The sequence below is a fragment of the Equus przewalskii genome, chromosome X, assembly GCF_037783145.1.
Source record: "Equus przewalskii isolate Varuska chromosome X, EquPr2, whole genome shotgun sequence".
In the NCBI taxonomy this organism is placed as follows: domain Eukaryota; kingdom Metazoa; phylum Chordata; class Mammalia; order Perissodactyla; family Equidae; genus Equus; species Equus przewalskii.
In genome coordinates, this window is record NC_091863.1 from 38,331,039 (window position 1) to 38,358,166 (window position 27,128).

Sequence of the window (27,128 nt, forward strand, 5' to 3'; positions counted from 1 at the left end):
TAAATCTGGAGGGACAAACAGAAGCCATCCAACTGGCTATGAGAACTTGGCACACAGCAAAGTCCGAAGATTTAGCGAAGTGAAGGTTTGAGCCACATGATTTTTGAAAGCCCTTCTGACTTTTAAACACTGTTTTCCTAAAATACTACAGCTATATAGTAAAAAAATAATGTACTGTTAATTCATTTATCCATGACAATAAAAGCTAGCTTGCATAATTAATATTAATAACAATTAACACAGCCTGAATTTGGCTGCTCTGAATTTCAGTTTCTCATTCTCCCTGCCTATCACCTTATAAAGCAGGGCAGGAACCCTGCCATGCCCCTCCTGAGCAGGCCTGTGCCTGACCAAGATGAGGAATACTGGTCGTGACAACCGGAAGATGATGAGGGGCTGGTGACAGGCTGGGTGAGTGGCTTCTAAAGGTGGGGAGTAAATAGACTGCTCCTTCCACAGCAGGACCCTTGAAATCAGAGAGCAGGGTCACAACAGCTGTTTCCGAATGGACATGAACTGAGAAATGACAATGAACTGACTGAAGACCACTGGCACAGGTATCTAAAAGTGGCAGGAAAAATAAAAGAATAGCAGATATAGGAAGAAGGAAAAGTCAAGAACCTGAATTTGCTCATTCAACTAACTATTCTCGAACACTGCATCTGTGTACTAAAGAGCACTTAGCCCTTGCAAACACTCAATACAAAGCGGCCAGTATTAGTATGTATGAATAGACTTGACTCGAGAGCTGTGGGAGCAAGTAGCTGAAGGAGTAAGGAAAGAATAACTAGGCAGGTGGCTGATTTGAACTGAGTTTCAAAGGGTAAGCAAAAGACTCACCAGCCTGGGTGACGCAACTAGAGAATTACTGTCTGACAACACACGTCACAGATTTTGAAACCTGTGAGTAGGTCTGATTGACTCAAGGGGTACAAAAGTGACAGAATTAACACGAGAAGAATCACTTCATGATGGTTCACAGGAAGGAACAGCACTCATTTTCTCCTGTAGCTGCCTAACAGCGCACCACAGGCTGCAAACTTACATGTTCTTCCCTGCTCCATCTAAAGTAACAGTCCACAAAGATGGCATATGGCACCCATGACACATAACCACAGAATGGAGAGGGCTCCTGGTCACAGAGCAGCCTACCCCACCTCCCACATATGGTGTCCCCTTCAACGGGAAGACCAAAGACTGGTGTCTTGAGCTAAGCATAGTATCATCAGGGACAAGGACACTTATTCTTCCCTATCAGTCAACACCACTACATATCCCAATACCAGAACTCCTGTTTGATGCACCAGGCACAAGAAGTCTACTTGGTCTTACTCTGCACTTAAGTTTTTATCACTTTTATGGTCCAAGTTTTCAAACAGATTTTTAGGAAGTTGGTAAAACACTTTTAATTTACAAAGACATTCTACACTTCAGAAAGATTTCCATTAAAAAGCAGTGAAAGTTAATGTCCTGATATTTAATAAGTCTAAACTTTCAATTTTCTAGAACTTTCATTTATATAAAACCTTTACTGTGCCAATATTCACAGTTCAAATAAAAACGGTATACCATGGTAATGCCTTCCATTATTTTCTGCCACAGCACAGACACATTAAAGTGAAGTAAACAATTACGAAGATAATCTGGAAAAATAAGCCTTTCTATCCAACTAAATGATATAGCACTAACAGCTCAGAAAACAATATCAGTAATCTTTCTGTTACACTAACCTCCCCTAATGCTTGTTGGTGGTACTAGTAAGAAATTAGTAATAAAGTTATAGGCAAGTATAGTTACTAATATATTTTTGGAGAGACTAAACACCTTTCTTAGACTTATGAAGGATCTATTTCTCAAACAGACACACATTTGGAGACAGTCACAGACATCATAGTATTAAAACAATAAAGTTACTTTTCTGAGTGTTCTTTAGAAACATGCTTGAGTTAAGTGATGACTTGGTATTTATTTTTTAAAAACATGGGGAAAACAGAGAACTCTCTGCCTGAGTCAGATGTGCATAGAGACCAACATAACTAGCAGATGCTATGCTCAATGCTTAACATGCCTTATTTCATTTAATCTTCACAATAGCCCTAGGAAATAGGTACCATTGTTCCTGCTTCATAAATGAGGAAACTGACGAGGAGGAGACAAAGTGTGCCCAGGCCACCTGGTCAGTGACTAACAAAGCTAGAACTCAAACCTCTGTCTGCAACTCCACATCCCACATTCTTTTCCCAAACCAGGCTCCTTCAAACAGTCAAGTCTTCAATATCAATTTACTTAGTGTTTGTAATAAAATATGGGGGTAAGAGAGGTCAATCATTTTTGGGACATCGAGATTTTTCAGAACCGCACAACTGTCTAGAGCTGTGCTACCCAATGTAGTAGCCACTAGCCACAGGTGGCTATTTAAATTTAAATAACTTAACATAAAATAAAATTTAAAATTCAGTTCCTCGGTCGCACTACCCCACATTTCAAGTGCTCAACAGCTATATGTGGCTAGTGGCTACCATGATGGACTGGGGAGATTATAGAACATTTCTATCATCACAGAAAGGTCTATGGGATAGCTCTGATCTAGAGGACCCCCAAGAGTCATGGTGAAGTTGGGGGGAATCTTAGTATCTTTAAGATCATTACTGCCCAGAATGTTGGAGGGCATCAGAGACCTTGAGAAGACCTTTCCATCTCCGCTATTAGGACGGGATCAGCTCTTTCCCCATGAATTCTTTCCCTAAGATGTACTCTTAATAGTTGACATTAGAGGAAGGAACAGCTGTAACTAGTTTATGTGAATTGATTTAATTATAGGTCTCAACTTGGAGAGAAGAGCTTTTTTGTTTGTTTTTGAGCTGCAGGGGAGGAGGGGCATATAATAATTCCACTTTTAAGAACTGGTTCAACTAACACTTGAAAAATACAAGGTAAGAGATTCATGAATAGGAACCATGTCACAGTGCGCAGTTATACAGGAACATTGCACAAAAGGAGATTACAAATTAAATTACATTCACTACAGGTACCAGTGTGCATTTCCACTAAGAAAAGGTATTATTTTAAACCAAATGATATGTTTCCTACAAGAAGTCAAAAGAACAACACTGAGTAAGAAGACAGTCTAAGTATAAAAATTATAACCAAATTAGACATTCCAAAATGAAAGACAAAGGGAAATACAAGTGGAAGCAACCCAAGTATCCACAGGTAGATGGATGGAGAAACAAAATGTGGCATATTCATAGAATGGAATACTATTCAGACTTAAAAATGAAGGAAATTCTGACACATGCTACAACATGGATGGACCTTGAGGACATTAGGCTACGTGAAATAAGTCAGTCACAAAAAGACAAATACTGTATGATTCCACTTATGAGGTATCCACGGTAGTGAAATTCAAGAAACAGAAAGTAGAATGGTGGTTTCCAGAGACCGAGGGGAGGGAAAAATGGGGAGTTACTGTCTAATGGGTATAGAGTTTCAGCTTTGAGCGATGAAAAAGTTCTGAAGGTCGGTTGCACAACAATGTGAATGTACTTAACACTGCTGAAGTGTACACTTAAAAATGGTTAAGATGGTAAATTTTATGTTATGCGTTTTTACCACAATAAACAATAATAATTGTAAAAGGGAAACGTATGCCCTTTTGAGAAAGGTTCTCTAAGTTTGTTAGGCCACTTACTGGTCTCTTCCTCCACGATCCCATCTTAACACTACAGTCTCCCTATCGCAACAAAAGTTAGTGATGGCTCTGAACTTTGTAAGACTTGAATAATGGAATGTCATGATGGTAAAGTCAGATATGCAAATACCTGGGTCAGTAGCAGAGATAATTGCTCCAAAAAAGAGACAATCTGTGTAGTAAAATTTATCTGAGAGCTGCCCCACAATCTTCATGAGCTTCACCACACCATACATGAGATTTCTGCAAGAAGGCAAGGCAAACTATGTGAGAAGGAGGAAGGAAAAGAACCCTCTTAATCAAGCAACAGAGCACACGTGCAGGCAGAGCGGTACTGGAACACTGTAGTGCAGGGGAGTTTTGTGCAAACACCAGGCAGCTGCTGTGGGTAGACACTTACCAGGAACATGTGCAAATACGTCTTTGGCACCAAGTGATAGTTTGCAGTTAATGTCATCTTGTTGAAACATCTAAGCATTCCATTTTTAAAAGTTCTGCTTACTTACAACTATTAAGTATGGTCTTCAATTGGCAACAATTAGTTAAGGCATCTTAAATGACTGGGTAATAGAGAAGAAAAGAAGAGAAAGAACCCTGCATCACGTGTCATAAATTGTGACAAAAGTCACAGGATTCTAAGATAGTACTTTAAAGTCATGGAAATGAGCGGACTGGATGAAGCTGAAGAGAAAAAAAAATGAGTTGGTCACAAAGATCCGAGGGATCGACCTTCTCTGCCAAGAATTATTTCAAAGAAGGTAAAAGAGGCAAAACTCTCTACACATCCTATTATAATATCAGTGTACCCGTCACCGTATCTTGCCTCACACGCTGCATGGGTCAGGCAGGCCATCATAGCCCTCTTTCTGCTGTGCAGAATGTGACATGGCCCAAGAGGGACCACCAAGCTAAATATTTCAACTGGGCCAGGGCACATTTCCTACAGGACAGCTTACATATTGGGTGAGGAGTGTTAAAAGGCCTAGTACCTGTTACTAAGGGGGTGTGTGTGTGTGTGTGAGTGTGAGATGTGTGTGTGTGTGTGTGTGTGTGTGTGTGTGGTGGCGGCAGCAGCTGTAGGCGTTAGAGGAGCAAAAATAACCACAGAATAGAGAAATTAAGAAAACAATCCCATTTACAATTGCATCAAAAGAATAAAATACTTAGGAATAAATTTAACAAAAAAATAATAATCACAGAATAAACTCACTGTACGCTACAACCAAGACTCTAATAATATAATAATAAGATTCTTGATGGTAAGGACCATGTCACTGTTCACCTTTGTATCCTGGGCGCCTAGAACAGTAGATTGACTATGTTAGTAACTCAAGAACTATGTGCAGAATTGAACCCTTTCGAGAATAAACAGCTATAACTTAATGCTTGCCTACTGTGCACCAGGCACTGTTCCAGACTCTTCAACAGTTCTATTTCAATTCACAGTAGCACTATGCTACCAATTTGATTTGCCCTTTGCTGCTTATCAAAGGCTTCTTTCATCTTTGATATATTTCCTGAAACGAGACCTTCCTCTCCACTTCCTTCTACCACAAGCTGAGACCCGGGCAGTCGACTTCTCCCTGGCAGCCTTTTCCCCAGCTTGCCTCCCATCGTCACCAGTGCCAGTTATCTAACTTGTCACTCTTCAATGGCTTGTCTCTTAAAGGACAAAGTCTAAGCTCCTCCTTTTTTGGTGGCATAAAAGGCCCCTGCCTTTATCTCTAGCTTTCCAGCTAATTTTTTTAACTGAAGTCCATACTTCACTCAGATTTCCTTAATTTTTTATCTAATGCCCGTTTTCCTGTTCCAGGGTCTCATCCAGGGTAAAATTACATTTAGCTGTCATGTCTCTTTAGTCTCCTCTTGGCTATGACAGTTTCTCAGACTGCTTGTTTTTGATGTCCTTGGCAGTTTTGAGGAGTACTGGTCAGGTATTTTGTGGAATGTCCCTCAACTGGAACTTGCCTGATTTTTTTCTCATGATTAACCTGAGGCAACATGTTTTTGGGAGGAAGACATAAAGGTAAAGTGCCATTCGCATCACAAATATCACAGGTTCGGAGTATCAACACGATTTACCACTAGTGGTGTTAATCTGGATCACGTGGCTGAGGCAGCGTTTGTCAGGTTTCTCCACTGTAAGGCTACTCTGTTTTCCCCCTGTGCACGCCGTACTCTTTGGAAGGAAGTCACTATGCACAGCCCACAATCAAAGTGCTAAGCTCCATCTCCTTGAGGGGGAGTATATCTATACAAATTATTTGGAAATCTGCACAGGAGATGTGTCACTTTTCTCCCCATTTATTTATGCATACAATCAATTTAAATAGCCACCTAGCTAATAGCTACCATACTGGACAATGTAGCTCTAGATTTTAACTGCCATCATCACAAATATCAAAATACTGGACTCTGGTGGCTGCCAGGAGTTGGGGGGTGGGGGAAAGGGGAAGATAGTGCTCAAAGGGCGCAAACTTCCAGTTGTAAGATGAACAAGTTCTAGAGATCTAAGGTACAGCACAGTGATTCTAGCCAATGATACTGGATCATATACTTGACTGTTGCCTAGAGAGAAGACCCTAAATGTTCTCACCACAACAAACACGTGGTCATTATGTGACGGGATGGAGGCGGCAGCTGATACTATGGTGGTGATCATTTTGCAATTTATAAATGTATCAAATCAACACATTGTGCACCCTAAACTTACACAATGGTATATGTCAATTATCTCTAAATAAAGCTGAGGAAAAAATACTGGACCCTGTGAACCCATGTGGATCTCATTTCTTTGGAAAGTGTGTTAATTTGGTTATATGACAAAGAGTCACTTACCCGATAATGAAGCAAGAAACAGCAGTCCCCAAGAAGGCATAGGCCAGAATAGACCCAAGATTTCTGAAAAAGTGTCTCTGAATAAAACAAAAAAGCAGGAATCACATTGTGATCTTTGCCAGTGAGCATTAGAAACACGTTAAAATTCTCTACAAAGTGAGACTTACTGCTCCCATTACGTCAAGTAATAGCTGAAATTCCTCCTGAATAATACTATTTAGCCTTGAACATCATGGTTTTAAAATTCCTTAGTCCCGCCAATCACTGAGCGAGCAAGCAGGGGCTTAGCAAATTTCAGAGAAAACTACTCCAGCTGATTATATTAAATTACGTTAAGAGTGTGTGTGTGTGCACACACATGGGCAAGTAAACCAATCATTTTCATAGATTTATTTATTTCACTCTAGTGATTCAGCTAGTCACTTCCAGATCTGGTGGTGCTTGAGAAGATCACTAAAGATATAAGTTTGCAACTAATAAAGTATGAAAGTGTTATCTAAGGAGCTTTCCGCTTAATTCAGTATCAGAAAACAGAGTGTCCTAAGTATCTGCTCATGGGATCTGACGTGTCTCCTGACATTCACCTCGATTAATCTTTGGAGCCTGGGAGGGACAATAGAGATAGATGTGGGGAAACAAGAATCAGGTGGTTCTACTTAAGATGGGCACGTTTATAAGTTTATATGTATGTTTATAAGTTTATGTATATGTATATAAGTTGATACATTTATACCAATATAAGAGCTAACAACTATTCAGAAAGAGGTGGCAAAACCGCAGCCCTCTCACTGTTTCTGTATATTCACTGGTTACCTTAAAAAACACACACACACAAGGATTTACCTCTCCTAAGTCGTTAGGTCTGTGGGTATTCTGATGGGGAAAATTCCTATTCTTGGGACCCTGAGCCATGGTTCTTATACTCCTCAAGGCATAAACTGTTCTCATTGGACAATCAGAACTACTTAACAAAAATAGACAAGTAAAATCCCCAAAACACCCTAATTAAACAGGGGCCAGAAACATCTTATCTAAAAAATTAAAAAGGCAGGAGAGCCCAGTGTGCCAGCTGAGCAACATCAGGGAAAGACAGGGCACAGGAAAAAGAACTCTGCCCGGATCAAGCAGCCATCATGAAGTGTAACCAGACAAAGGGCTGCGGGCGTCCTCTGGCCTGCATTCCAGACAGAGGATCAGAGGCCTAGGCTTTGGCCTTCCCCAGTGCTTGCCCCTCTCTGAGGCTGTGAAGAAGGTGTCAAGGAATGCCTAGTGCCCCAAAGCCACGTGCTCAGAAGAGAATCTTTCAAGGGCTTGTCACACCGTCAGTCACCAAATCCGGGTGCTGCTACCTGTACACACTACGGACACATTATGTTTACCTCTTAAATCAGTCATTGTTCTCAGCCTTTTTTTAAAGCTAATGCATTTATACACCAATGTTTTGAAAAAATAGATTTAAAAAAATCAACAACTGTGGGCCTACCTGCCTTTAAAAGCTCCATCAAGGGCTTAAAACCTGGAGGGCTAGGAGTGCATCAAGGACGAGACATGAGCCCAGTGAACCTCATGGGAAGTAGCCAGGAACAAATTTTAATCCCAGATGAGCTTTCCCTTTCTGCTCAGCTTTCTTTTGGGTGACCATCCCTCTGGTTAGTTTGAATACATTGAATATGAAGTAAATTCACATTCATGACATTAGCCAAAGCAAAAGAATTGGAATGTAAATCTTCCACTAAAAGCACACTCACAATATATTCTAAAATGACACAGACACACACACACACAATTACCCATCCCCATTCATATCTGCTGATATGAACTGCAATTTTACAGCACCTTGAAAAGGTATAGCATGCCACTTATTTGTGTATTACACTTCATATACTTAACCGTATATTTCGTAGTTTACAAAGTATTTTCACATATATTAGCCCATCCAATTCTCACAACAACCCCATCATGAAGGTGTTATTTGGACCACTTCACACGAGAGAGATCTAAAGCTCAAAGGTGTGATGCGAGCTGCCCAAAATCACATGCCCACCAAAGCGCAGCTCCAGAGCTGGAAAGCAGGTCTTCTGACCCCAGGGCATTGCCCTCCCACTGCACAAGCTGCCCTTCTTGACTCCCATCACATTCTTTTAGGGAAGAAAGTACAGGACCCTCTAGTCCTAGTACTAGATTCTGGTGGAATTCTATATCTTTTGTCCTCTTCCTACTCGGCCATGACGGTTCACAGTCATGTTTGGTTCACGTGGCCATGTCTGGTTCAGAGTCTCCCTTACTTTTCCCTCTCTATTACAGAATGGCAAAAAGAGACAAAAGAAGATGACGTGCCCTGGTAAAAGCTTCAAGAATATAATCCTAAAACAGATTAGGATGAGAAGGTTCGCTTTGAATGAAAATCCACCCGACATTCCAATTCCTAGCTGGACCACTTTAAGTCTGACATTCCCACTCCTTCTCCCATTCCCCACTGACAAATGTTAACATGTTAGAGTGCGTATGTGTGGTGTCTGTGTGTGTTTGGTGGAGGAAGTTCACCAAAAATGAAGGTTTCTGTAAGTCAATTCTTCCCCTATTAACGCCCTGTAAGCAAACTGTGAGTGGCAGCACAAAATCAAAGCTAATTCCAATATTTTTTCCAAGTTAGAAAAAACAGGCCCATGTATGCATGACAACTATATGTGCACAGGTCAAAGGGTCTGAATATACATATATCTATATCTGTTTACATACCTGCAATTAAATGGGGAAACATTTAGTACACATTTAATTGACAACAGATTTAATCAATGACGACAACCATTTAACAACCAACTACTTAAGTGCCTTTATAAGGACTAATTAAATAGGAGAGAGACTAAATTAATAGCTGATAACCTGAAAGACTAGCATTTCTAAAACAACTTAAATTGGTAACTGGTAAAGCCAGTTATTTGTTTTTCTTCTGACAAAATGAGGCTGAAAAGAGAAGTCTCTACAAAAACTAAAGTGTTTTTCAGCCATTAGAGTGGCTTTCACAACCAATAATTTGGTTCATTTTAAAACAACTATGACCTTGATTATATATTAAAATTTGTTATTTAAAAAATCAAACTATTCATCACTCATTTGATCTGAAGAGGAGTTCCCAAGTCCTCCATTTAGGTAAAGAATAACATTACATACCCATAAAACCATCTCCTGTTTTGTGTCAACTAACATACAGATTCAGGTGACTTTGGCAACCCCACACATTAGTCAGAAGAAGGATACATTTTTGTATGGAAAACCAAAATCCAGAGGGAGCGTAGCACAGAGGACACTCTGCACGTCTGTGAGTGCGTAAATGCGTGTGCAGAAACACAGCCTCCTGCTTTCAAGCATCCATCCTGAAGAGGGAACCTATGTTCCACCCCTCTTCCCCCAACGGTGAGGCAGTAAGGAGGGGTCATTTGATCTCTGAAGGGGGAGATTGGCTTGACGCTGACTTGTAGTCTTAACTCTCCTGTGCAATGTGGGGGATTACTCTTGCTCCTCTAGCTTCAAGGCTGTGAGCAAAAGAGGCAGCCTTTGGCAGGCCCAGCAATTTCTAGGATCTCTCCCTTTCAGCCTCCCTACTGTGGCTGTGAGCGACCTGGTAGCTAAAGGGCATCTGTCTTCAATTCATGAGGCAGGTAGTAAGGAGTCTCACTGCTAAAGGCTAAGCTACATCATCCAACATGCATTACCATGGCCTTCGGGTGATAAATCACTCACTCAATTGCCAGTTAGCTCTGTGTATGTTTATCAGTGAGTTGGAACTCTGGGGGAGAAGGGATTTGAGCTAATCTCCTTCCACTCTCGCATTCTTACATTATTTCTAATCATCACAGAAACTGTATGTAAAAACAGAAATAAAGAATTGGAGAGGCCAGCCCCATGGCTGAGTGGTTAGGTTCACACGCTCTGCTTCAGCAGCCCAGGGTTTCCCCAGTTCAGATCCTGGGTGCAGACATGGCACTGCTCATCAAGCCATGCTGAGGTGGCGTCCCACATGCCACAACTAGAAGGACCCAGAACTAAAACACACAACTATGTACTGGGGAGCTTTGGGGAGAAGAAGGAAAAATTTAAAAATAAATAAATAAATAAATAATTTTTTAAAAAAAGAATTGGGGCTGGCTCAGTGGTGTAGTGGTTAAGTTCATACACTCTACTTCAGCAGCCGAGGATTTGCAGGTTCGGATCCCGGGTGCAGACCTATGCGCTGCTTGTCAAGCCATGCTGTGGCGACATCCCACATACAAAAATTAGAGCAAGATGGGCACAGATGTTAGCTCAGGGTTAATCTTCCTCACCAAGAAAAAAAAAGAATATATGTGAAGTTCCTAATACATATCAGATGCTCCATAAACTATATTTAGGTTAGCTGGAAACAGTTTAAGAACCATCTGAAAACTGCAGAGTTGCTTTGACAGAAGAACCAGTCTGATGAGCAGGCATGCCTCTCATAAAATGAGTTTGGAAGTGTTCCCTCCTCTGTGTTCTCAAAGAGTTTGTGTAGGACTTGTATTATTTCTTAAATGCTAGATAGAATTCACTAGTGAAGCAATATGGGCTTGTGGGGTTTTTAATTATGAACTAAATTTCTTTAATTAATATAGGGCTGTTCAAGTTTTCTACCTCTTCTCAGGTCAGTTTTTGTAATTTGTATCTTTCAAGGAATTTGTCCATTTTTCCTGAGTTGTCAAATTTATTGACACAAAGTTGTTCATAATATCCCCTTCTTGTCCTTTTAATGTCTGAAGGGTCAATAGTCATGTCCCCTCTTTCGTTCCTGATACAGGTAATTTATTTCCTTCCTCTTTTTTTTCTTGATTGATCTATCTAGAGGTCTATCAGTTTGGAAACGTCCTCTAGTTCCTAAGAATGTTGTTGAGTTTTATTGGCAGCCAAGATCTCTCTTCTCTAGGCTCAATGAAAAGGTCTCTTCTAGGCCCCGTTCAGAAAGAGAGCTGAAACAAGCTCCTTGGCTGTTAGCTAAGGGAAGCCTTTTTGGAGGCTAAATTTCCACAGAATATTCCTACAGTGGGAAAGGGAGGGAGCTACTTGCACTGTTTGTAAAAGTATTTGGAATTTTAAATAAACTAGGGGCTTGGGCCCACCCTGGCTGCCAAGCATAATGACTCTCAATAATAAGAATAGATTTTTTTAAACTTTTTATTTTAGAGTAATTATAGATTCACAGAAGTTGCAAACATAGTACAGAGAGGTCTTTTGTATCTTCATTCATTTTCCTCCACTGGTTACATCTTATGTAACTGTAGCATAATATCAAAACCAGGAAACTGACATTGGCACAAAGTGTTTGTGTAGTTCTATGTCATTTTACATGTGTAGTTTCATGTAACCACAACCACCACCACCATCATCAAAATACAGAATCGTTCCATCGCCACGAAGACTTCCCTCATGCTATCCCTTTATAGTCACACTCACTTCCCTCCCACTCACCATCCCTAACCCCTGGCAACCACTAATCTGTTCTCCATCTCTATAATTTTGTCATTTCTAGAATGCTATATAAATGAAATCACACAGTTGGTGACCTTTTGAGATTGGGTTTTTTCACTCAGCATAATGTCTTTGAGATCCATCCAGGTCGCTGTGTGTATCAATAGTTTGTCCCATTTTATTGCTGAGTAGTATTCCACGGTATGGACGTTTGTTTAACCATTCACCTACCGTAGGGCATTTTGGTTGTTTCCAATTTGGGGCTATTACAAATAAAGTTGCTATGAACGATCACGTACAGGTTTTTACGGGAACATAAGTTTTGATTTCTCTGGAATAAATCTTCAGGAATATAACTGCTGGGTCATATGGTAATTGCAACTTTAGTTTTATAAGAAACTGCAAAACTGTTCTCCAGAGTGGCTGTACCATTTTACATTCCCACTAGCAATGTATGAGAGCTGCAGATTTTAAAACAGAAATGAATCACTGATGATGAGTCAACTATAATCTCTGAGTGGGTGAAGATCACAGTAATAAGCAATCTGCCAAAAGGAAAAAACTAGAAAATTATGTACGTAAATTAACATAGAGATTCCCATGCTTTAAGAAATACCAGCAAAAACCTCTTACCTTCTTTAAACTGTATCCAGCATGGAAAATAATTGGAGGCAGCAGAATGTTGAAAAAGACCTCTGGATCAAATGTTACCTAAAAGTTTAAAAAGAAAAAAGCCAATTATTATTTTAATACCAATTGTGCCATAGTATTTGCTTAATATCTTAAGCCATTGTCTAAAGTTTGAATATTTAAAGCAAGTAACATAAATGTGAAAAATCATGGACTCAACACAGGAGAGAAACCGCAGTTCCCCAGTGGACTGGCATCTTCTCCACACAGCACTTCTGACTTCTGCTCTTGGTACGTTCTTTAATTCATATGAAGACCACAGAAATCTTCTGGTCAATGTTTTTAAACAAGAAATAAAAACATCCTGATTTTTATCAAACCTTTATAAAGGCTTAACTGCAATAAAAGATGCAGTCATGATTCTTTATTAATTTTCTGGGTCCTCCCACAGAATCATTTATAGACATAATTCTATCGAATTCAAGTCTCTTTTGAGGGACCAGCCTTATATGGCCCGTGATGCAGCCTAGATCAAAGTCTGCATGCAGCTAGCGGCTTCCTGAACATCAGCTTAAATTCATCAGCTCAAGAGGACTGAAATTACCTGTAGGTTTTACAGAGAAATCACTCTGAAACTATCAGACAGCAAAGTCTTATCACATCCAGAAAAGAATTAAGCATTCTATAAACCTCCTAAACTTTGTAAAGGATCTGTTCACGATGATAGACTAATTGCCTTTTATTTCAAATTAATTATTTTCAATCTTCATCCTAATTATTAAAAGTAAAGTTAGCATTTCTCTTTAGAAACTGTAAATGTTAATCGGTCTAATTAAAAGTAGAATGGTTCTCTCAAATTATGTTTTATTCTATCTTCTTGCTGAAGATAAGAGTAGTCTGAAAAGCAGGGAATGTCAGAATGAGAAGGGGCCTTGGGCAATATCTACCCAGTATGAGGACACTGGGGTCAAAGAAGGTGGGACCTGCTGGAAGTCACCAAACCCAGTAATGTAGGAACCAGCACAAGAGTTTCCTGACACCCATTCCAATACTCTTTGCATCAACCAAGCTGCCTCAACATGCCTCTTCTCCCCTCAGCTAACAATAATCATCTCAACCTTGTTTGTTCTCCCACCTTTGCTTTGTGTGGCAAAAGCTTAAACAGAGGGGATTTGAATAAACATTTTTCCAAAGATAACAGAGCAAAAGTCAGCTTTATCTTCTATTATGATCTAAAAGATGGAAATGGGTTGGAATTTTTTCCCTTTTTCCTCTATCCTATCTAGTATGAAGGACTCAAGCTGCCATTTCAAAACAGCCATTAGTGTGGTATTTACATTGGGCATCTTTCTCAGTTACATTTAATTTCACACAAGTTTATGGAAATCTCATGCATTGTTATGAAGGGTTGAGAGCAAAGAGCTCACTAGGACTGCCACTAGGGACACAGAGAAGATGGGCATGTTTAAGGCTCTGGGTGGAGAATAGTTTTCTTTAAGGATTAGGGTAGATCCTAAGAACAATTATAATTTGATTTTTGGAGCACAGGCTACATTCTGCCTTTGACTGTAAGCCTTCACACACATTAGCCTTATTCTATGTTAAAGAGAGCTCCCCGCAACCTGGATCCCCCTGACCTTAGACAGACGGCTTCCTGCTGATAAGCTGAGTCTTTAAGATAACAGAACGTATGAGGATAATTGCAGATCTCTTGCTTATCCTGGAAATCGCCTTAGTGAGGAGATTACATAATCTCTTTTCCTGTGGAACATTTTACAATCCCCAACATCAAATAAAAAACAATGTTTGGACTCAAATTCTAAGACAACAAGACATTCTTCCTCCAAAGATTCATTAAGCCTTTGGCGTCAATCACCAGTGAGAGTGGGCACTCAATAAGTATTTGTAGAATATGGCAAAAGAACCATGAAGAACTAAGAATTATACTTTTGAACACTGAATAAATAAACTAAAAGGGAAACCAATCTTAAGAAAGAAACAACCTCATTGCTAAACCCTAGCAAGAGACATAGTAAAGAAGAGATGGGTGCTGGAGACACGAGCTGAGCGAGGATGTACAACCCACTGCACAATCAATGGCCCACGTCAGCTACTGATCCTAACAAAGCTAAAAGGCTCAAGTCCAAATCCGGTTCCTCCTTCTCCTCATCATAGCCCAAAAGCTTCCTAGCAATAGAGAGCCAGGAATGCTACCGATGCTCCAGGAGTTTGAAAGGATTTCTCTCCACAAGGTCAAGATGAAGTCAGAAAACCAAACACTGTGTCAGGACAACAATGGCTGAGCGTCCCCAGCTCACCTTCCTCAGCATGTCATTCTGCTCTACACTGTTGATCTTGCCAGGGCTGATTTCTCCTTTCAGGGTGTATTCGAAGAACTTCCCACTGACATTCACTAATAAGGTGCTGAAGGCCCTGTCTTCCTGAGTGCAGCTGAGTGACTTGTCATGGCCGCTGGTGGCAGGGGTGCCGTACCTCAGGATCACCCCGACGATGAGCCCTGAAACAAAGTAGAAGAAAACATCAGTCCTGCGGAATGACAGAGAGAGCATGGAAAATAATGGCACGGTCGATTTGCAACAACTAAGAAACTCAGAAGTCATCTTAGAGACCAGGAATAGGGTGGAGCACCTGCACAGTCCTTCAGAAGGGTCAAGCATCTGTCTATTCAGCCATCGGTAGGACACTACCTTTCGTGGTTATTCCAGTACTCTGACTACTTCTAACAACTCATCGTGTCTCATTCCTCAGGCTTTTGGTGGAGGAAGATGAGGTGGTAGACAGCAAAGTTTTTTCTGCCAAGGACAGCACAGCACAAAGCAGAACCACTGAACTCTGATTTGCACCAGCAGTAGCCTTCAGGCCACTTCTGCTGCCACCTGCCAGCAAGGACCAGGCCACAGGAATTTCTAGTTGCTACAAATACAACTTGATTTGCCACACATCAGAGGAGGGGGGCGGGAGAAATGCTTTTACTTAGGTCATTTCAAGTACTTGGTATCATGGAGAAAATAATTACACCCCTTGGGGAGCTAACACCACAGTGCAAAATGATTCAGGGACTATAGGCTGGCTTCTCGGGGCTGTGGCTATGACACAGCTAAGATAATTAGCAGCAAGTCGTTAAGTCTCATTCCATTCTTAGTAGGGTTTTCCTATTAGGAAAAAACCCAGCAAAATCGTGTATAAGCATTGAACAAGACGTGTTGCTCCCCTGGACCTGACCATGAGTCACACATGCCCAAGTAAAAGCGAGGGAAGTGTGGAAAAAAACACCATAACTACCAGACACTTTCTACAAAGCTCTCATAGGAGGAAAACTTCAGACTTTTCTCTATATTCAGTTCTTTGCTGGCAATATTAAAACAGAGAATGGTAAAATGCTCCTCCATCTTATTTTGCCATTAATGGAGAAAGTTACGTGAGAAAAACAATGTTTACTATATTCTATGTACAATGTTCTTCAAAGTCTCTTATCATTAAGACATATGAGAACTCACAAGATATTGCTGAACAAATAATATATAAAATCTAGAAAACATAGTTAAGTCAAACTCTGTGTCTATTGCTTTATTATTATTATTAAAGACTTGTATTAACAGAACCTTGCAGTTCATTAACTTTTGTGAAAAAATCAAGTTACAAATTTTACTAAAAATTAAAAATGAGGTTCTTAATAATCTCAAATTGATCAGATATGAAACAACTTTAAAACTTTTAGAGGTATATGATAAAAAACAGACATTTTAAAAGAAAAACATGGGGGCCGGCCCGGTGGTGCAGTGGTTAAGTTCGCATGTTCCGCTTCGGCTGCCCAGGGTTCGCCAGTTCGGATCTCGGGTGCAGACATGGTACTGCTTGGCAAACCATGCTGTGGTAGGCGTCCCACATAGAAAGTAGAGGACGATGGGCAAGGATGTTAGCTCAGGGCCAGTCTTCCTCAGCAAAAAGAGGAGGATTGGCAGCAGTTAGCTCAGGACTAATCTTCCTCAAAAATAAATGAATGAATGAATGAATGAAAACCATGTTGGTCATTACCAAAAGAAGATGATGTCTGTAGGGAAAAATAATAAAAATCCCATAACGCAGATAGTTCTAGTTATCTGGGCAATGGGCAAAAAGCAAACACTTAAGGTCTTTAGCACCAATCCTCTGTTCAGGTCTGACTTCTGGAATTTCATGCTCATTTCTTCTTGGTGGGTGACTAACCTGGATGATGGTAGAGATGGTAAGCCAGCACTTAGCCTCTCTCTGCTCAGCCTTGGAGCAGACTTCCCAGCTGTGGTCTCTCTACCATGTTAGGGTTGTGTCACCAACTAACTGCCCCAAGGAACTCAAGGGTGGGTTTGGAAGTATTTAACTATTTAAGAGATGCAATCACCAAACACTCTGAACCAGACCAAGCCCCACCACAAGAGCAAAGCCTATGACCTTTGCCTCATTTTTAATGCTATCATCTCCTCTCTGGGAGGAGCTGAGGCCTTATTAGCATAGCCTACAGTGTAAGTGGAAGCATGTTTTTCAACTGAGCCTGAGTAAATACCCTCCTCTCTCTTTCGAATATTCATTCCCAGTCCAAAATAAAAGGCCCCTGCTTTCTCATGTTTGGGGACAGCTACAACTTTGGAAATGATTCCGTGTGGCCTCCTGTCCACTACAAATTAGTTCTACTTTGTGTGACAACTACTTCTGGTCAAGAGTCTGATTTTAACTCTGCCAGGAGGTGAACCCACTTGGTTCGGTAACAGTTGAGGGTTTTCTGGATGTGTTGGTAAGTAAAGTTGTAGGGGTACCCACATTGAGGTGGATGCTGACCTTGGGTCTCTTCTCCTTGACTTTCCTGCTCCTCTTCATTGCCACCCTAGGTGAGGAGGGGGCCTAGAGAATTGTGGTCTATAATCCCAAGAGATAATCTGTCTCCCTGGTCTACCTTGTTTTCCTTCACCCTGGTTGTCAGCACTCGCATGACTTGTCGCTGCACATGAAGGTCACTCACAGGGTCTCCTCATGGAGTAAGGTGTGCGCTGTTGGGCCGGTGGGCTGTCGGGCCTGGAGTTTGGGGGCACTCTATGAACCCTCCTTCTTTTTCCCATTCTCATTCTTCTGGTAATATTGCTGGTGAGCACATGGAGGACATCCATAACGTCTATGATGGTTTCACTCTGCTGCACAGTTACTGCCTGGCACTGGAAATCCACCAGGGCTTGCAACATTTGCTGCCTTCGTACCCTCTTCTCCTTCAACCACATCGAACTCCACAGTTTCTCTACTCCCAGTACTGCAAAGGTGGTTCCTGGGGGTCATTCTTCTTTACGGCAGTCTAGCGTACAAATATATATTGCTTGATGTCATTCCTTTGGATGAAACCATATCTGTTTCTTACATAGAACCATTTTACTAACCCCCAAACTTGCGTTGCTCTGACCTTCTCCCTGCTGGTGGGCTACTACTGAGGAGGGGTGGCAGGAGGCTGCCGGCTCTCAGCCCTGATGCTCATGGTTGCAGCAATGGGCATGGTGACTGGGGCCAGCTGGTCCGAGTGATGGAAATGAGGCCGCTGGAGGCAGGGGCCTGCTCAGGGTTCTCTGGGGCTGCTGTCTGCTCCAGATGGAACTCAGTACTTTTTTTAATTCTTCTTTCACTCCCTGGTTAGGCAGTTATTTTCTGATGAAGTTTTACATGACATAGATGATTCTGTGGTCCCTCAATACTCATCCTAATACAGGATAATCTGTAGTCTGGTGGAAGCTACCTGTCATGATTTAACTTAAATGTCCTCATCAGGAAACCAAAATAAGTCATTTACAGAAAACTATCCTTCTCCCCAATCGATAGCTGCTTCACACAACTCAATGTCTCTTTACAGTTCTCACCTCATTATCAGCAGAGCTACCTACAAAATTAAACCATACTAGCACAGGGTCCTCACAATGAATACTACTTTAACAAAAGAGGGTGTGATATTGTGATTTATAATAAGAAATATATTTGGTCTTCGTCCCAGTTCCCTGGCTCCTAAAACCCTTGGCGTCTTCAAAGTACTAAGTGTCTTTTTGTATGCTAATGAGAAGAGTGGCGGCTGGGGGCTCCTGGATTAGCCTCAGGATGGGGGCTGGTTGCCAGGGGAACCAACCTTGTGATTAGAGAGTTGCAACTTTCAACTCCATCCCACCCCCAGCCTCCAGGGAGGGGTGAGGGGTTAGAGATTGAGTTAATCACTAATGGCCAATGACTCAATGAACCATTCCTATGTAATGGAGCCTCCATAAAAAACCCCGAAGTATGGGGGTGCAGAGAGCTTCTGGGTGGTAAACACTGGAGGTACGGGGAGGGTGGCACACCCAGAGAGGGCATCGAACCTCCACATCCCCTCCTACATACCTTGCCCTATGCATCTCTTCCATCTGGCTGTTCCTGAGTTATATCCTTTTATAAGAAACCAGTAATATAATAAGTAAACTGTTTTCCTGAGCTCTTTGAGCCATTCTAGCAAATGATTGAACCCCAGGAGAGAGCCATGAGAACCTCTGATGTATGTTCAGTCAGAAGCACAGGTGACAACCTGGGCCTTGTGATTGGCATTTGAAGTGGGGTGGTAGCATTCTTGTGGGACTGAGCCCTTAACCTGTGGGATCTGAGGCTATCTCCAGGTAGAGACCATCAGAATTGAGTTGAACTGTAGGACACCCAGGCAGTATCCACCAGAGAGCTGGAGAATTGTTTGGTGTGGGAAAAACTCCCACATACCTGGTCACAGAGGTGTTCAGTATGAATATTGAGTAAAGGGGAAACAGAGGAATTTTTTCCTTACAGGAGGTTTATATTGCAAATATAAATTCTTCAATTACAAGAAATGCCCTTACACTCTCTCCCAGTAATCATCATCAAATTTGAAGTGTTATTAGATGATCAACATTGTTTTTATATACTTCTAAAACTTTTCCCTCCCTCCCTGGGCCCCATGAACCCATATTCCAGATGGAAGGGAGACAGTGAAGGTGATAATGCTGCCCCCTCGTGGAAAACGTGGCAACATCAAACACCACAGCAGAAATCCAAGGTCAACACAGTCCTGATAGTTTTGATGAAAAATATACCAAGCAACAGGATACACTGCTAACGCAAGGTAAAGTTTGAGCAACTCCTCAAACATTTCAGATTCATACTTACTCCCACTGCAGTCCACAGTGCAAAAGGACAGAGTCATTGCTATGATATTAAGTTCACATTTAGCATCTTTCACTTCAAGAAAGAATAAGATATTAGGACTACCGAGGGGTATTCTGGTGAGAAAATGATAAAGACTTGGAAAAAATTGAATGGCCTATTTTCATCTACCAGATCTGAAAGACATTCTTTGACAAGAAACTGTAAAGAGGTCATAACTACAAGGAATTAAAACACAACATTAGATTTTTTTTGAAAGTTCAGTATTCACAAAAAAACAATGGAGAGCGACAGAGGCATTGAAGATTTTACTGTATCAACATCATAGTGTTCCAGATTACAAAGAGAAACAATCTACAACGTATGTGGGCCAGAAAAAATAGCACATAAGATGTCAGCTGATGAAGAAAGAATCACTGATTTCATAGGTAGATAACTAATATCAGGAAAAAATTTAGTTCTGAACTTTTACAGAAAGCTAATATGGATGAAATTACTTTGACATTTTATGTGGCTTAAAACAAGGTGGTGAACTCCAAAAGCGCAAAAATTCAAGACTTTTTCAATTTAAAAAATTCAAGACTATTTCAACTTGTGGGTATGAAAAAAAACCTCGCTTCATGACTGTATTTACATATTGTGCTCATGGTATACAACTGCCAACTGTTCTAATTTTTAAAAGAAAGACATAACCCCCCAAAATCCTATAGACAGTTTATGTATGTGCCCATCCAAAAATTGGTCATATGAAGAAGGAATTTATTTATGGACAAAGTGTGGTTCAACAATCTCATGAGGTCATTAAAGAAACCCGCCTCTATTGGTCTAGTGCCAGTCCCCACTTTTGTGACTGAGGATGTTGGGAGGATAGTTGAACAAGTGGGCACAGTTAGCTGTAATTCTATACAGCCATCCACCAGCTGCAACATTTAGATATCTCTGTTACTGAGCCTTTGTTAAGGAGTTGCGGAACAGGTGCGTGGATGCACGGTTCTCCTCTAATGAGACCTCACCTGCCCTTATATGAGTAATGATCACCAGTTCGGTTTGACCACCACTGTGGGGTTGTTTACAGCACTGTAGGGGTTGATCTAAGTTCTAAAGCTCACCTGAAATCCTGAGAAAAGAAAGCATTCCATTGCACACCTATTTACAGTGTCTGAAGATAGTGAAAACTAGTTCCAATTCAGAGAATAAAGAGAATGAATGGATCCCAGCAGCGACGATGACTTTTCAGGTCTGGGGGTCATATAAGTGACTCCGGTTGAGAATGACTGTTACAGTCTTTTCCAATAGCTTTTTCTACTTGTTCTGCTACTTACTATGCATCTGTGTTATTCATCTGATACTTTAGTTTCAAGGAGAATTCATTCAAAACACTTTTGTTAGCTGTTTTGAACACGTAGTGAAATACTTTTTTAAAAAAGTTTTATTGAAGTACAATTTACATACCAGAAAATTCACCTGTTTAAAGTGTACAGTTGAATGACTTTTAGTATATTCACAGGGTTGTGCAACCATCAGCCCAATCTAATTTGGGAACATTTCCATTTGCAGTCACTCTCTGTTTCCCATTCCCAGCCCCAGGCAACTACTGATCTACTTTCTGTCTCCATAGATTTACCTTTTCTGGACACTTCATATAAATGGACTCGTACAATATGTAGTCTTTTGTGTCTGGCATCTTTCACTCAGCATAATGTTTACAAGGTTCATCAAGGTGGAAGGAAGGTATCAGTACTTCACTACTTTTTATTGCCAAATAGTATTCCATTGTATGGATATACTATATTTTGTTTATCCATTCACCAGTTGATGAGCATTTGGTTTGTTTCCACTTTTTTGCTATTATGAATAATGCTGCTATGAACATTCTCATACAAGTCTGTGTGGACATATGTTTTCATTTCTCTAGGGTAGATACCTAGGAGTGGAACTGCTGTGTCATATGGTAAATCTATGTCTACTCTTTTAAGAAACTGCTGAACTGTTTTCCATCTGGGAAACTGTGTACCACTTTATATCCCCACCCTCAATGCATGAGAGTTATATTTGTTTACATGCTCAACAACACTTGTTATTGTCTTCTGATTGCATCTATTTTAGAGAACATTAAGTGGTCTCATTGTGGTTTTACTTTTCACTTCCCTAATGCCTAATGATATCGAGTATCTTTTTACGTGCTTATTGGCCCTTCATATATCTTCTTTGGTGAAATGTCCATTAATTCCAATCTTTTACCATGTTTAAATCAGGTTGTCATTGAATTGGAAGAGATATTTACATATTCTGACACAAGTTTCTTATTGAATATATGATTTGAAAATATTTTCTCCCAGTTTGTGGCTTGTTTTCTCTTTTCTTTCTTTTTTAAACTTTCTTGATCCTGTCTTTTCTTAAATTTTTAAAATTGTCTTAATAATAAAATTGATTTTTTTTCCTCTTGGTGAACAGTTCTAAGAACTTTAACTACGCATCAATTCTGTGAGCACCACCACGATGAGGATACCAAACAGTTCTTTCACTCCCAAGAAAACTCCCTTCTCCTGTCCCTTGCCAGTTACACCCTCACCCTAGATAACCTCACCAACCACTGATTTGTTTCCCATTACTAGAGTTTTGTCTTTTCAAGGTTAACTAAAGGGAAGGATATAGTATGTGACCTTTTGAGACTGGCTTCTCTCACTCAGCACACTGCCTTTGATATTCACCCAAGCAGTGTGTGAAATAACACTTTATTCCTTTTTACTGGTGAGTAGTACTCCATTGTATGAATATACCAGAGTTGGTATACCCATTCACCTGTTGAGGGACATTTGGCTGGTTTTCCACTTTTGGCTATCACAAATAAAGATGCTACAAACATCCATGAACAGGGTTTCATGTGAACGTGTTTTCATTTCTCTAGGGTAAACACCCAGAGTGGGCCTGCTCAGCCATAAGGCAATGTGTGCTTAATTTTATAAGAATCTGCCAAACATTTCACAGAGTTACTATACCATTTTGCAACAATCCCCCCTTCTCCCCCCAGCAATGTAGGAGAGTTCTAATTGTTCTGATTCTGACAACTCTTGACAATACCACAGGAAACTTGTGACTCCAAACGACCAGCCTGGGAGTAATGCTGCTCTGATAGAGGTTGACTTTAAAGAAACAAAGTGAGTCTTTAGCTCTTCAAGACAAAAGTTCTGTCTTGCTTCCATTAGCATATGAGACAGTAAAATAGTAAAAATCAAGCCCGTCAGCTTAGAGTTCAACCTCCAATCCAACGCCCCTCTTCTTCAATACCTGAAATTTCAAAGATTTTATTAAAACCAAGAGGGAATAAGTTTATGTGATTCAAAAACACTATCAACTCTAAGTAGTTTCCTCAAATATGGAATGTAATATTTAGGAACAAGAGGGAAAAATTATTTTAGGTCTTAGATATCTACTTTGGAAAACTAGACATGGACAAATCATTACTGTCCATGAAGCTCTTGGGTGAGACACCGGAAAAACTTCCCATCATTGCTGGGCAGCACAGCATTTCTCTATGGGTGACCACATACCACATACCTTCTGACAGTCTTTACAAAATGAAGATGCCCACTCTAGTGTAGAATGGAAGAGCAGAAGAGTCTTTCATTGAAAACTAGGGCCAAGGAGGCAGACTTGGGCTCAATGACTCCACTTTTACCTAGAAGAGTCCAAGATGGTACCCAAGTGTAGGTTGACTGCACTTGCCTCATTCTAGGTGGGGTCTATGCTGGCTCAACACCTCCAGGGCCTGGAGGGATTATTTCTGCCTAACTCTGGGCTAGTCTCAGGAAGCCCACTGTTGCCACCTGCCTAAACCCCATTCTCTAAGCTCTGCTGCTAATAAACGAGACATTTTTATTTCTATCCACCTGGCTCCGTTATCTCCCAATTGGTTCCAAATTTTGATAGGGAACAAAGTATCACTAATTTAATCTCCTGAACCCAAACAATATAGACGACCAATCATATTCTTAAATACATTTTCTTTAAAATACTTTAAAATAAAATTCACAGATATGTTTGAGCAGAAGATAATGGGAGGCCAGCAGATTACTGGATTAGGTCTAAGGACTTTTCAAATTATAGCATTAGTTTTCTTTTAGATCAGATATGTGGATATTTCTTTGTTTCTGCCTCATACTCTGATATTTCCCAAAATCAAGGACAGTGTACCTGTGGCTGAGTCATCATTCAACATATTTTAATTGCTGTTTTGTGTATTTCCCATTTAGTTAAGCACATTAATCAAATTCAAGTCAACTGCCAAAGGACTGGACTACAATGGTTACTACAGCAGATTATGACTCACTTTCCTGACCTGTTTGCCACTCCTTAAAGCCCCAGGCCAAGACTTTCAGCTAAACACCAGCTACCCTTTGAAATAAAGTAGTCTTTCCTCTGAGCCTCTACCTGGAACCCTCTTCCCACTCTCTCCTTCCTAACCATCTTCACTGGGCTAACTAACTCCTACTCATCCTTCAAGTCACAGTATAGATATCACTTCTTCCAGGCAGTGGAAGGGCTTCCAGGAAGCCCTTCCTGATAATACCTCACGACTGGATTGGATTCCTCACAATCAGGGCTGCCGTCAGAGGATTCAACATGAAAGATGCTCCCTGGAATTGTTTAGGGCACAACCTACGCAACCTTATGTGGCAGCTCTGCTCATGGTGCACCTCTGGAACAGTCTCTGATAGTGATTGCACTGCACTGTGACTGCCGTTTAATTGCCCGCCCCTCACCCCCAGAGCTGATTTTCCTGCTGGCAATGCTCAATGAGTACTGGCCAGCTATCCCTGCATCTGAGCCACCTTAGCCACTCAATAAATGACAGCAGACCATGGGGACGTTAGCCAGTAGCCATCTGTTAACAAAGAATTACCTCTTATGAGTTATAGGAAAAGAGCCTTAGTTCTGACCCCTAAGGAAGCAACTACATATTTTCAACCTCTTATCTGCCATAAAAATCCCAGGATACTCACATTTATCAGCCTTTGGAATTTAGCCCAAATTAATGAATACAATTCAAGTACTCTCACAGGTTAAAAACTTTCCAATGGTTTTAGGAGGCATATTACAGAATCTACTTTCCTAGAAACTCTGAGGTTATGTAACATTGCAAAGAAACAAAAACACATCACCATTATCTCAGAGAGCGTGAAACTGGAACACACAACAGCAACGACACGCAATGCTCTTGTCGCTCAAATCACTAAGGGATGGCTGAGTCTTAAACTGAAATAAATGCAAATATAGAGTACACACAAGTGAAAAGGGAGGGTTTTGAGAACACATGGTAAAATAAATGAAGAAAACAGCTTGTACTTACCCCAATTTTAATTTATGATGGTATATTTTTAAAAATTAAAGAAAACAAAACCTATTCAAGAATTCACCTGAATTCAAAGACTGTCAACCAAAATAACTTATCTGCTATGGAGTGAATTATGTCCTCTCAAACTTCGTAAGTTAAAGCCCTAACCCTCAATGTGACTGTATTTGGAGATAGGGCTTTTAGGAGGTAATTAGGGTTAAATGAGGTCATAAGGGTGGGGTCTAATCCAAGAGAATCAGTGGCCTTATAAGAAAAGGACTTACACACAGAGGAAAGGCAGTGTGAGGACACCGTGAGAAGGTGGCCATCTGCAAGCCAGGAAGAGAGGCCTCCTCAGAACCTGGCCACACTGGCTCCTTGATCTCAGACTTCCAGCCTCCAGAAGTATAAGAAAATACATTTCTGTTATTTAAGCCACACAGTCTGCGGTATTTTGTTATGGGAGCCCTAGCTGACTACTACACTAGCTTTCTGAGAAATTGCCGCTGACTTCTCTAGACCATTGACAATATCCCTCCAGCTAACTCACACTCTCCCTCCCAACTAGGAAACGTTTCTTTTACAGATGAACAGCTAAGGTCCCACTGCTCTAATACACGGCCCCTAGCCCCTACTCCAGAGATGTTTTTTGTTTGTTTTTCCTTTTCCCATACCACCATCACAATGAGTTTTCTTAATCCTCCAAAGGAGACTTTTGTCATATTGACCTCCTGGCATGAACTCCTACTTTTGTAGAAAGCATTATCCTACGGCACTAACCAAGAAACCACCGCACCTCTGTTCTCTCTGATCAAAACTGATGGGGCCGGATGAAAGAGTAATTTTCATTAATGCTTTTAAAACATCACATACTTGGGAAAATGTTGAAAATGCGTTGCGTTCAGAAATTTAGTCAGATGCACACAGTACATAATTTCTACTTAGATGACAAATACAATAATTCTAAAAAAGGGGGACAAAAATTTAAATTCAAATTGATTATTACATATACTATAGGACTATAAGATAACCATAAGAAGGCTATAGAGCATCCCTTTTAAAAACTTTATTATGAAATACATCAGAAACATAATAGCAGAGATATAGCACATACAAGAATAAAGAATAATATAATTGGGAAGGATATACAGGGGATTCAAAGGTACTGGTAATTTCCTGTTTCTTAAGCAGGACAGCGAATGCAGAGGCGTTTATTCCATTATTTTATCTGTATATAACTTATATATAGTATTTTATATATTTAACATATTGCACAAGAATTTATCAGGATCAGAATGGTCTACCAGACCTCTATGTGGCTATCATGCAGCTTAATCAACAGTGCATTATCAAGAGAGCTAAGCACCCTTTGCGCCCTTCCCAATCAAGATCCCCACTTCCCTTCACCTCATCCCAGAAACTACTAGAATGAATTTGGTGTTAATTATGCCCCTAGAGTTTTATCGCAGATATATGTTGTTTAATTTAGCATGTCTTTGAATTATGTATAGTGTGAATTATTCTGTAATTTGCTTTTTTCCACCCCTAAATATGCTTGTGAGCATCGTCCACATTGACACGTAGCTCTGCTTCATGCGGGTTCACTGCTGTGTAGCATTTCAGTACGGGCATCTATTTCCCTTCTGCCTCTCTGTGCCACTTCCTGGATAACTGCTTCTGATCCATCACCTTGGTTCGACAATTCTCTCTTTACCTCTTTACCCTAGCCACTGAGTTTGCAACTTCAATGACTATCGTTCACTTCTTGAAATTCTATTTGGTTCTTTTCCAAATCTGCCTGACCTTTTGTTTGTTAACAGAATATGAACTGAGTGTTGAATATATTTACAACCCTCAGCTCTGCACTCTGTGGCTACTGCTCACTTATTCCAATCTACTTCATGGAATGGATAACAATACATTATTATAAAAGGCCTAAATGTCTCCTCCAAAGGGTACTGGCTAAATAAA

The 27,128-nt window shown here is 40.5% G+C and overlaps 1 protein-coding gene across 2 annotated transcripts in view; it reads right to left on the bottom strand.

Annotated features, from left to right (window-relative positions):
* The window catches only part of SLC9A7 (solute carrier family 9 member A7), a 156,138-nt gene that overhangs the window by 68,616 nt on the left and 60,394 nt on the right, over positions 1-27,128 (bottom strand). For both annotated transcript variants that reach the window (XM_070606461.1, XM_070606460.1), the window contains exons 2-5: positions 14,956-15,155; positions 12,641-12,718; positions 6,530-6,606; positions 3,822-3,934 (exon numbers count right to left, since the gene is read on the bottom strand). In XM_070606461.1, coding sequence (XP_070462562.1) covers positions 3,822-3,934; positions 6,530-6,606; positions 12,641-12,718; positions 14,956-15,155 — 468 coding nt within the window. The remainder of the gene's footprint in view (positions 1-3,821; positions 3,935-6,529; positions 6,607-12,640; positions 12,719-14,955; positions 15,156-27,128) is intronic.